Source organism: Ostrinia nubilalis, chromosome 13 (assembly GCF_963855985.1).
Source record: "Ostrinia nubilalis chromosome 13, ilOstNubi1.1, whole genome shotgun sequence".
NCBI classification, from domain to species: domain Eukaryota; kingdom Metazoa; phylum Arthropoda; class Insecta; order Lepidoptera; family Crambidae; genus Ostrinia; species Ostrinia nubilalis.
The window spans coordinates 10,276,964-10,289,213 of record NC_087100.1 but is presented as its reverse complement, the minus strand read 5'-3'; the positions used below and the strand labels follow the sequence as shown (position 1 = coordinate 10,289,213).

Below are 12,250 nucleotides of genomic sequence, written 5' to 3'. Positions count from 1 at the left end.
TACGTTGACGTACATTACTTATTTAATACGTAAAAGTGCTTTTTTAAAGCCTACTTACAGAAATAAATGAGTTTTATTGAGTTTTTATTAGTTTAATAAAAGCCATGTATTTGAAAATAAATGGCTTTTTCTTTTAAAATACAAATGAAATCGTTTGAAAATAATGGAAACCAAGATATTTTTACTATGGCCAAGACCCGACACCGTTGTCCTAGTAGAACTGTCTCGCATTTGGTAAGTTTTCATCTGGCAACCCTAGTCCACTCGCACGTGCCTCTAATGACCTGAATTAGCCGCCCTTTATTATCTACAGCTGGGCACCTGCATTCGAGACCTGTCGGGTTCAGGTGCTTGTGTGAACTGTAAATCTAGCCCCGTGTTTAAAAAGAAATTCACATAAATTACCTACACCCGTATTCATAAACGATACTTGCTTAGATGAAGCAGCAAATCGAACGCACAGCGTTGAATAGAGCTCTGTGATTGGTTCGTGTGTGACCCTGGGCGTCCACGCGCAATGTGAGATCTCATAGTAATATTTGTGAATACGGACGTGAGTGTTAATAAAATTGGTGACTTCCACACTGATAAACGCGTGTTTCAGTGTGGAAGTCACATGTTTTTTCAGAAATCATCTCCTAAAAGGAGAAAACGGGGTGACAAAGACTGAAAATCAACGTGGAGTTTATCTGATCGCTAATTATTATAGAAAACAATACGTACGCGAGACTTTCTGTGACGGGACGAAATTTACGAGGGAAAAGCCGCGAGCTTATACTATACATTATCTAACACCAGTCTCTCACATCCAATGATCCAAAACCTTTCCTTCCAAAGCATTAAAAATATGTCATTTTATTAATGTTTTCACAATATAATCTCCAATATACGCGTTTGAAGCGGGTCCCGCACCTGTCGTGGGGTGAAGATAATAGGGGAAGAGGGCGCACTCGGGCACACTCGGGCACACTCGGGCCATCAATCTTTCATACACGTTGATAACGCCAAACGATAGAAGCATCTCTATCAACCGCGCTGTAGGTGCGAACATGTTTTGCTTTGCCACAAACGAATAGTAGGTGATTTTAGTGCAGCGATGTTTCAGATACGTAATCACTGTTTTATGTTATAAGAAGCCACATACATGGAGCTAACTCTTACGATGTCTTACATTCTCTTACATTGCACCTCGACTTATTGGTAGGTATTACTCGTACTATACGTCTAATCCCTGGCTTTTTTCTAGATTTTGACAGCTTCGGATCGTATTTGAATCGGACATAGAGCGAAACCGCTTTAATAAATGATCATTATCATTGTGTTGTTCTGTTTCTGTATTGATCTTTACGAAATTCGGCATAATGTTCTCTAGACAATTTAACTAGCTGGTAAATTGTTATCATATTACATTTTCATATTAAGATCTATTTCTTTTCAAAATGAAGTATCTACTTTAGTTTAGGCCTTTTCAGTTTTGTTTTATGCCATTTCAAGGAAGCCTTTGCTCCCATTAGCCTTAAAAAGGATCGTTAGTTCCGGTTCGCACAGCCTTTATTACTAGGTATTACCACGGAAATAACAGGCAAGGGCAAGACGAAGCTTTTAAATGGTTTAGTTAGGGTAATTATGGTTACATAGCCTTCGCGAAGATCGTTTACATAACGCTGCGATCACTCTTGAAAAAACATCGAAAATAAAATTAAAATAAAGTAAGTAGGGAAATACTTTCCGCTGTTACATAATAGAAAGGGAAAATCTTATCGTGTTGCTGTACTTAAATGTAATCACGGTTTAAAAGCCATGCTAACACCATGATGTTTTTCATCTACACAAATATTTGTATTGAGCGGAGATCGAACCCGAAACCATAGGCGTGGTAGTCATATACGTTAAACCCGTTAAACCAGGCAGCTACTCGTATTAGATCGTACAGTCACCCCAATCACAAATTAATGTCAAGTACCTATAACAGGGGAAAAGACCAAAGGAAAGATGATTCATTTAATTTTCAGGAATACCCCAAACATGATGACGTCAGCTCGACGAAGCGTTTTGATGACGTATTTTAAAGAACCATGACAAACGAATTTTCTTTTTATGCCTAGTATCTTCTAGAACTGGAAATTACTTAAGTTTTCTTTAGGAACTGAATTAGTTCTGCCATTTCTTCTCAGTATCAGCCGATATTATGTTATCCCGAAGTCTTGGTAAGGTAAAATAGTCATAATATTTTGGGACGTGTGTATGTGCCCTGAAAAAGTACCTATCTAATGGTAAAAAAATTTAAATTGATCTTGTGGATATTACCTAATTGAGAATGCAAATAAAGTATGTTACATGTACAAGTAAAGTCACTTACTGTATTTCCACAACTTCATTCTACCCACTTATAAATCTCGTACATTCTAGAATCGTTATCTGAACGCTACCAGATCGCATCAGGTCATCCACTTCGAACCTGTTCAATCGAGGGTCTACAGTTTGGCGGCTTCGAACGACATAAATACTCATACACATAAGTAATCGTATGGCTTCAGTACGGTTCGGTAAATGAAAACGAACGGTGCCACGCCGTCTATCGTTAATCGTTATGTACAGTCAGCGTCAAATAGTTCGACACACAAAGTGAATCATCATCATCATTTCAGCCATAGGACGTCCAGCTGAGCATAAGCCTCCCCCAATGACTTCCACAATGACCGGTTGACCGCGGCCTGCATCCAGCGCCTTTCCCGCCCGTAGTCACAAACGATGCTTGCTTAAGTGAAGCAGCAAATCGAACGCACGGCGTTGAATAGGGCTTTGTGATTGATTCGTGTGTCACCCTGAGCGTTCACGCGCTCTGTGAGACCTCACAGTAATGTTTGTGAATACAGGCGTTACACAATCTTATGTGTTTCTGACTGTACAGGCGACAGCACATCAGACTATAAATTTTTGTTGCAAAGTCGCCCCTATTACAAACACATAAGATGCCACAGTGTTTAACTTGACGTGCTTTTGTCTGTAGTATTTAGACAGCGAGGCACCAAGTCCGTTTTCCCACGAAAATCGTGGGAAAGAAAATGGGGTTTACATATTTTATGGTTTGATAGTTCGTAGGTAAGTGACTGAATGAGAATGGTTTAAATTAAACAGATATGTAACTTCCGAAACTTTTTTGTTTAGTTAAGGCTTCGTACGGTTTACCTACACTTATCATCAGCCACACACAAGTATAAACAACTATAAAATATTAAAATTTATACCCCACTGCAACTGCCATTATAACGAACATTACCGGAAAACACACCCATATACAGTAAAACTCAATAATGATTAATGAACGATAATGATTAAATGACACATGATTAGAAGCATAAATTGTTGTTGGTATCTGTGGCTCGTAGGTGCCGAAAAATCAAACTTCTAACTCTACGATGCTATTTTCGCGCAGTAGGTATGCGCTCCTATTCAAGTGATTTGAAGCTCAACTCCCAAGTGAGATGCGTTTCTAGGATATAATGGGATAAGTTTGACTGAAAATCCAATCTCTCAGGATGCCTGAAAATGTAAATATGATATAGCAACGATGCTGCGTCACTCCAAGGTTTATTCATCCGATAAAATATGTTTTGACGTCACTTAAATGAGCTCATCTTCAAAAGCCATTACTTAAACATGCGTTTGAAGGTCGCGTCCTCCTTCTTACTATATTAAATTACTGAAATAAGATGTGCATGACGTCATACCCTTCAGTAGGACGATAGTGACGTCACTGCTGACATTTTATGGTCACGTGGACCGTTTCAATTATGGTATATTTATAAAATACGCCCACTGGCCCACTGGCTTGGGCATTATGCAGCGATTTGAATACCTCAAATTAATCAATTTTCAGGGATGACGCATATTATTTTATTAATAGAAGGCTCTATCTAGAGGGTAAAATTATGTGATTGTAGAGTCGCGATGACGCATTACAATGAACGTTATATCTACACTTTTTATTAGGCAGTTGTCAGCATTAAGTTAAACGTTGCTACTGGGCACCTCAGCTCCGCTGTTTTAAAAGTATGTTTGTTCCTAAGAACACGCGCAAATAAAGGTTATAAACATGTTATTATTGTTCACCTACCCCTACATCTACGAATAGGTACTACAGCGATATTCTGGGATCTTTTTACTTTAACCACTATTATACGGTATACTTTGTTTTAATTAATGGCTAATTTCTTCTTTTGAGTTTCAGTCGTTATTTAAAATCCCAGGCAATCTATTTTTATTTTCAGAAAATCACGTTCAACCCACAAAAGCTTAGTTATTGATGGCAAACGCTTATACAAAATTTAATTACACTTCACGACAAGAACAAAATAATTTTGTACAGCCGGTTGTTTGTAAATGTTAATTAAAATGGATGACACAATTTCTGAAGCCAGTTTTCCTTACACTAAAACACCAAGGGCATTTGTTCTGAATAATAAGTTCGTTGGACTGAGATTAAGCGTTCTGACAGGGGCTAATTAAAAACAATTGAATACTGGACGACTGTAGGCTAAGTAAAGATAACATTGAGGTCTTTAGCATTCATCTTTTTAACTATTTTTTGTCTATATTGCCTCGAGCCCTAGAGCCTAAAAGGGTAAAAACGGTATTGAAATTATTGAAACCGAATTGACACCGAAACGAAAATTCATTGTCTATTATCTAATAGAAGTTTTTTTTTTTTGTATTTTAGTCTTTAAAGTACAGAAGTATTAGTAGTTAAAGTACACAGTGATTATTAAGTTAAGTCTTTTGATCTCTTTTATCATCATCATCATCATCATCATCAAACAGAACATCATCAGAATGAGTCACTTTAACCTATAGTCCGCGTAGGCAATTGACAACTTTTTTTTTACAAATAAAGCCGTATCTAGTCATTTTAACACCTAAACTTGTCTTTGTAGTGATGTTTATTATGAACAAGGTGGACAAAATGACAAACTCTTTCATAACCCAGTAACGACTAACAAGGAGTAACGTCGGGCTAGGTTAATATGTAAAACACGTAATATCTCGTAAAGCGAGGTTAACACTGTTCCGTGTGGGCTGAAAACCGCAGGGCTAGTGAAAAGTATGCAACAGCACTGAATGTGTACCGCACGTGCCATCGCATCTATGTCCAATAGTAATACATGTGACAAGCGTAATGCGAGTGACATTTGTATAAAACCACTGGTCTGGAGCTGGACATACACCAAAGCTTATGAATCACATGTCACGTAAAGAAAATATAGCGGAGTGACTGGGTCGCAAGATGATTTTATCTAAAAAAATCTAACTGACTAAAGAACCATACATACTAAATAAAAGTAAAGGAAACTGACCATGACATTACGGGGCACGTTTATGGTAACAATGGCATTTGAAATAAATTAGTTTCAGATAATCCAACATATTAGAGACGCTGGATCTGATAAGATGATGAAATGCTAACATATTGTTTAGTTAGTTGCTAGCTCAATTAAATACCTACTTATAAAAGAACTAAAAAATAGTGAAGTTCCCAAAGTTATTTTGACGAACTTCTATCAAGTTAAATTAAACTTCGATAAATTATTTCTCGTAAACTATTCAAAGGTAGATTAAAATGTGGAGGAAATAGAATAGTTTATAAATCGATAGTAGAATTTGATATTATTTTGAATGCCTCTAAGAAACAAAGGGATCTTCTAACTAAACCTTTCAGTGACAAAGTTGTTTCGAGCTTACATATATTAGTACCTACCTACTTAAATATCATTTGAAACTTTCAGGAATCGGTTGGATCTGAAAAATTACCTAATACGTATTTGGCTATTGCTACTGCTATATTTTTGCTTTACTGATCAAAGTCACTTGTGACTTTATAATGTTTTTTTTATTTATGGCGAGACCAGTGGCGCATTGATAACAGCAGTGGTAAGATCATTGCTGGTACCTAAGCACAGTCGATGGCACGTCAAGGTAATCACTGCAGCACCTTACACAGTTGTAATAGGGGTGATTTTGCGACGAAAAGATATGGCTCGATGTGCCATCATCTTTCTGTCCTAAAATAGAAGAAGTAGAAAGGAGAAGTCATCATCATCAGGCCTCTTATTAGGCTCCACTGCAGGAGTAAGACCCTCTCATTACCAGAGGCAAAATGAGATTTGGCCTAAACTCCCCACGCGCTGGCCAGATGGGTTGGTGGGAAATAGAAGATGTAAAAATAGAGAAAAAAAATGACTTACTTCGATAGGACTCAGGTGAACGATGGGCAGCAGAAGCACAGCTGCCACCACCAGACCCTGCCTGCACGCCCGCCGGCTCAGGTTGACTCCATGCTTCAACGAAGTCATCTCTTCATCAGCCAACTAACACTTTAACCACACAATAACTTGGCGCATTTCGCAGTCCTCACCACTTATTACTCCATCTGCGCATTAGCAAGAAATGAGTTTTTATCACACACTTAAGTCACCGTTTTTAATTCAGCCATTCGCGACGCTGATAAGCTTGTTTCTGATTTTAAATTGGCATGCCGTTTGTCTGAGTATTCGAGTTTGTGCATACAACGTTTAACTGAATTTACATTAACATTATCACTATCATTTTCTACTAAACTTAAGATTAATTCGATCATTATACATATAGTTTGGACTCATGCATCTACTATAAGCATTCTAATTTTTATTCGTTTGCGTAGCAATAAAATTGGCTATGAATTAGATATTGATGACGACGTTTCAGTGTTCGTAACAATTTCAGCTTTGTAGCTACATAACTAAACACGGGTAAAAACTACGAGTCTTTGGCACAAGAGACTTATGAAAATTAAATTAAATGAGCAAATAAATACGGTTACTCTACTGACAAATTCCTAATGGCTTCGTTTGGTGTAGAACCTACATTAATTTACGTAAATTTTATGTAAAGCCTGAAAGCTCCATTTTGCTGAAAATTTCTTTTGAGACTGTTGGCAACTTCGGTTCCACGCAGTTCGTTGACAAATCGTTGTTTCATAACAGGTCTAAAGTACGCAAGGAGCAAATCGTTATGTGATGTAACGTAGTTGCGTAGTGGCGACTTCGGGACGCCTTCCTTTAGGGTTGCTACGGGCTCTCCTTACCTAATTAGGTACTTACCTAGCTACTAAGGAATGATTGTTTTGAAAAAATGCGAGGCTTTTAATACCCTAATGTTTGAATAATTTGAACCTGCACGTGAAAAAAAATAGGCACGAAACTTATTTTTAAACACTGATCCAAAGGGTTCCGACGTAGAAAAGTATGTATAGCCTGACCAGGAACATAAAAACCCTCGCCATGTTGCGGAAAACTAATGGTACTAATTTCTTTTAATGGCAACAGCAAGGCAACAGTAACTGAAAACTTCATTGACATGTCACCTTGCATGTCAGTCTATTGCTGTCAAAGTGTAAACAAACTTTATTTTAAATGTGCGCAATTGATTTTGTGAATTAAATTGCTAAAATCTTTTTATAGTCGTGAAAGAAAAGTGGTTCTCAATGTGTTTAAGTATTTGTCGAAGAGAAATACTAAGGATTCGGACAATATTTTCATTGAATAATGTTTCCGACAAAAGTTGTCAAATTGACTGACATGTTTATCGCATAGTACAGTCCACTATGAAAATTAGCTGTGGTTTGTTTCAACTACCTATTTTAAAAAAAATTGTCACTTTATAAGTGTTGAATTTTATGGAATTGGGAAAGAAGTACCGAGTTTGAAGCTTTCATGAGCAAACATTGCAGTTGAATATTCAAGTTCTGAATTTAATTATTGATGAATAATAAAATAAATCCTACTAGCTCGATTGATGGTTTCATTTAATTTATTTAAACCAGGTTACTTATAATAATATTTTTTCGTTAATTTATGAAAATAGCAAATTAGCCCGTAATCCTGAATCCTGATACATAAAGTTAGCCTATTAATTTAACACAGGTACGACTGTACTCAGTGTTGCACTATCAAATGCAATTGACGCGCCTCTATGCCAGGGTTTTTATGTTCCTGGTCAGGCTATTGGCTCTGTGCACGATTACAGCGCCAACTAGCGTCCACAACTTTGTGTGCTCTGTCACATTGACATTTAGGTCGTATATTTGTGAAAAAATATCGAAATGAAAAAATAACAAATATTTTCAACTAATAAATTGTTGTGATACCACGATTTGGGTGGAAAAAAGGTTTTGAAATAATTTTGGTCATTCAAATCAAATGAGGTAAGTCCAAAAAGTGTGTTTAATTTTGATTGTGTCAGGGTTTGTTTACTTTATTTATAGTTGTAGTTTTACAGTAAAACAAAAAGAAAAAGCTACTTTAACGGTTTCATTATATAATAGTAAATATATTTAAATGTTCCTGTATCACTAGTAATAAATTAAATATCGTTTTCAGATCGAAATGAGTATTGTTTTGAAGACCGGGTTTGTGAGTTTTACAATATCAAATTCCAACCACAAACCGTATTTAAAGGAAAGTTGTTGGTATTGGCTGGACAAGTCCGAGATGTAGAAGAATTAAGAACAAAACAAGGGCAAAGTTCAATAATTCACGCTCTCATCATAAGGCAAACATCTGTGCACAACAACTACAGTGACTCATTTTTGTACTACCACGTTGTATAGTCTAGTTATTTCCAAATTGTAAACGGCTATTAAACCAGCCCTATCGAAAAACAGTCCACTCTTTTATTTAAGTTCCCAGTAGGACCCTTTTCATGCGATTATTTAATGATATTAAAATGTATTATGTAGAATCGCTTTGCCATTGACAGATAAATCTGATGACAGAGCTTACATTATTTCTACTTTTGACCACCATGAGCGCTGCGATCGATTATGTTACCCCCACCTAGTACTTCGCACCCAGCGAATAGTATACCTACCACTAGTTGCTGAAAATGTACGTACAATCATCAAAAGCGATTTAACTAATAATTTAGAAGACGCTGACCCGTAATTATTACGGAGATATCTAATGAAATGAAAACTCGTGAAACTAGATTCATTCTCAATCATAGATTTAAATTATTACATGCTATTTATACTTAGTATTTAGATAGAATCTGTTCATGAACGTAAATTCATACTTTTCCTAAAGGCTTATAAATGAACACATTTTTATTTCGGATAGTTCTTTCTTCATAAGTTTTTTTGTAGTGAAAATGAGAACTTCAGCATCAGTAATAGTTACTAAATTGGCTATAACCATCGGCCATGATGGAACGGTTCGCTGCGCGTCGCGACAGACCGCAACTGGCAATGGCCAATCAGGGCGCTATCAATGCACAATTTGCACAATGGCCGGTGTAGTGGCCCAATTAAAAGTCCCAGCTTGGTCCCAACAAGCGCAATCGGCCAAGGTTTAATAGCCGGGAAGGCTAAATAATTCTCTTTGAGACTTGAGTGACGAATGTTTCTCTCTTTCAGAGGAAAAGTTTACAACACACTATCAATATCAAGAATATTGATTAAAAATATTGCAAAACAGTCAATTACCATTTTAGTAACTGAAACCGCATAACCTGAATTTATTTTAACTACGATTGATTGAACTGAACATACCTAGGTAATTATATTGTGAGTTAGCGTTTTTTAACTTAGATCTCATTCCATCAAATGAGTAATTTCTTTACAAGAAATGGCACCTGTCTGTTATTCAAATCTAAATTCACAATCAAAATGAACTGTGCAATAAAATTTGCATGAACAAAAATAACGACTTAATCCGTCTTGGGTTTAAAAGTGGAAAGTTCGCCAAGACACTAACATAAAGAGGTCGCAGCCCTGCGTCCTTGAGTGGCCGTCCAAGGATGTCGACTCCGCAGGACTTGTTCAAACGTCGTTTATTAGTATAATGGGGGCAGATACAGTGGGATTAGAAAAAGATACTACTAAGTACTGAGCTTTCGTGGAGTGTAATCCTAGGATGTGCCCCGATAAAATCTTATCAAGGCATTTTATCAATTTTAGACGATACATTTGTTGACAAAACTTGTTGTTATACCAAGTTAACCTGGCTAGATAAAAAAAATAACTAATTAGTTCAATGTCAGATGCAGGGTCCTTGCCACAAGAGAATAATACTGAAGGCATATGGGTATACGCAGGTTTTTTAAGTGAGAAAGCTTAAGACACGTAAGATTCGCTCGCCAATAATCGTGCAGTCCCTCATAACCTGTCGTTTCCTCTGTGACTAGCGTTAGCCATTTATTATTCCTGTTTAAAAAGTTACAGATTCCTTAGTTCAATGAATCACCTAGCCTCACACCTCGACCATATCAATAAGTATACAAAAAAGCCAACAAAATATAAAAAAAATAATGTCAAATTGCGTTCAAGGAGGTTACTCAATCCAAAGCATTTATAGCTGAAGTATTGGCAACAGTTCTGCCCTCTGAGCAAATGAAAATAGCCAATGTAAGCGTTGAGGGATGTAATAAATTCGTTGCTGTACCAATGCCGTTCATAGCGTTACAGACTGCTCGACCTACAATTTTTATAAGTATGAGTCACGGTTTTTTATGTCGCGAAGTTCGTGTTGAATTAAATCTAAGGGCAACAAATACAGGGTGAGTGATTGAACAAAAGACTTGCTGACTAGGGTGTTTCCTATATAGGGCCATGGATTTAGTATTAATATTGTAAAAACAGCTGCTCTACAAGCTATAGGCGATGTGCAAACATGAATTTTTGGGGGCGAAAAAAAATAACAAAAAACACGTCAAAATTGTATTTAGTATAAATGAAATGGTTCCAACTTTTTTTAGGGCTAGAGCCCTAAAACTAATCAAAGCCAACCAACTGGAAAACAAGTAAGCACAGTTACCTACTGAAAACATCTCGTAAATTCAGGAGTGATATCATTTACGTCTACACGCATGACTGCACATCAACACTTACGTATTTGTAATAGATACGATTTTTCAAGAAAAAATAGGTAATCGGTATCATCAGAAACGTCTAAAGTGGAGCATAGGATATCATGTTAGGTCACAGCAATTGAATCCACAATTTAATGTCGCTATCATGGCGTAGCACTCAGCATAGCCAACATATCCCATTGAATATGTAAATCACATCGCTCTGGCCGAGGCGCGTCGCTGCCTATGTATCAAACTACCCTCGACATTAATGTTCGTTTGCATTCATGGATATTGATGGAAGCTCTACTAGCTGACTGAAGGCGGTATTACAGGCCAATTGAATTAATTCGAGAACAAATAGAAGAAGGCTATGAATAAAAAAAGAAAAGTTAGGTATTCATTTGTTTTATTTTCAGCTCGATGTTCTTTAAGCTAGTTAAAAGCATCCCATCAAAAACAATACTTGTCAAAAAAACCAAGTCTCGCAACTCAGTTGTTCTACGGTAAAAAGTTGTGAGATCCATGTAATACCAAGTCCAGGCAAGGAAATCTTTAACGTTTTACATAAATATATTGACTTGGCCATCGCATGAAAACACGTGTAAATTAAATTATTTAGTGCGATGGCCAAGTCAATATATTTATGTAAAACGTTAAAGATTTCCTTGCCTGGACTTGGTATTACATGGATCTCACAACTTTTTACCGTAGAACAACTGAGTTGCGAGACTTGGTTTTTTTGACAAGTATTGTTTTTGATGGGATCTCATTTCTTTTTGTATTTTGTAGACAGCAGTTATGTATCTAGAAAACTGGACCGAAATTGAAAAATTTTACTCGACTTGGCGGTTGCACTACCGTGCCCCCAAATATTTAAGTTTTTCCTTGATTCATACACCAAACACTACTTATATTCCAAATTTGAAGCTTCTAGGTCTGCTAGAAGTGCCTTAGAGTTTTGATGATCGGTGAGTCAGTGAGTCAGTGAGTCAGTGAGTGACAAAATTAAGTAACTTTGACCCGTTATAATTCTTAAACTACTGGTTCAAATTGAATGAAATTTTAAATATACCGTATCTTTACAATGCCTGCATAGCTAATGAAAATTCAGCCTTCTAGTTTTATCCACAACGAAGTTACAGGCGGTCGAAAATGGCCTGAATTGCTTCGAGAAAAGGATGGTACGGCCGTGCCGCTTTTTTGCTCGACTTGGTGGGGGCACTGCCGTGCTCCCAGATAAGTAGTTAAGCACAATGTAAAGTTAAGCTGTAAAGGTTATTGTTATTATACAATACTCATAGCTGGGCACCGTTAATCAAATAGTTAACTTCGTTAATCGTTAAACCGTTAATAAAAAAATTAACTT

General features: G+C 36.7%; 1 protein-coding gene and 1 long non-coding RNA gene across 7 annotated transcripts in view; one reads left to right on the top strand and one right to left on the bottom strand.

The window, feature by feature from the left end:
* Positions 1-12,250, bottom strand: part of LOC135077644 (sodium/hydrogen exchanger 3) — a 69,943-nt gene that overhangs the window by 32,665 nt on the left and 25,028 nt on the right. For all 6 annotated transcript variants that reach the window (XM_063972201.1, XM_063972200.1, XM_063972205.1 and 3 more), the window contains exon 2: positions 6,243-6,427. In XM_063972201.1, the coding sequence (XP_063828271.1) occupies positions 6,243-6,350 (108 nt within the window). In that variant the 5' untranslated portion in view covers positions 6,351-6,427. The remainder of the gene's footprint in view (positions 1-6,242; positions 6,428-12,250) is intronic.
* LOC135077185 (uncharacterized) lies at positions 8,042-8,697 on the top strand. Its single transcript, XR_010258419.1, has 2 exons — positions 8,042-8,239; positions 8,415-8,697. It is a non-coding gene; the product is annotated as an uncharacterized LOC135077185 (long non-coding RNA).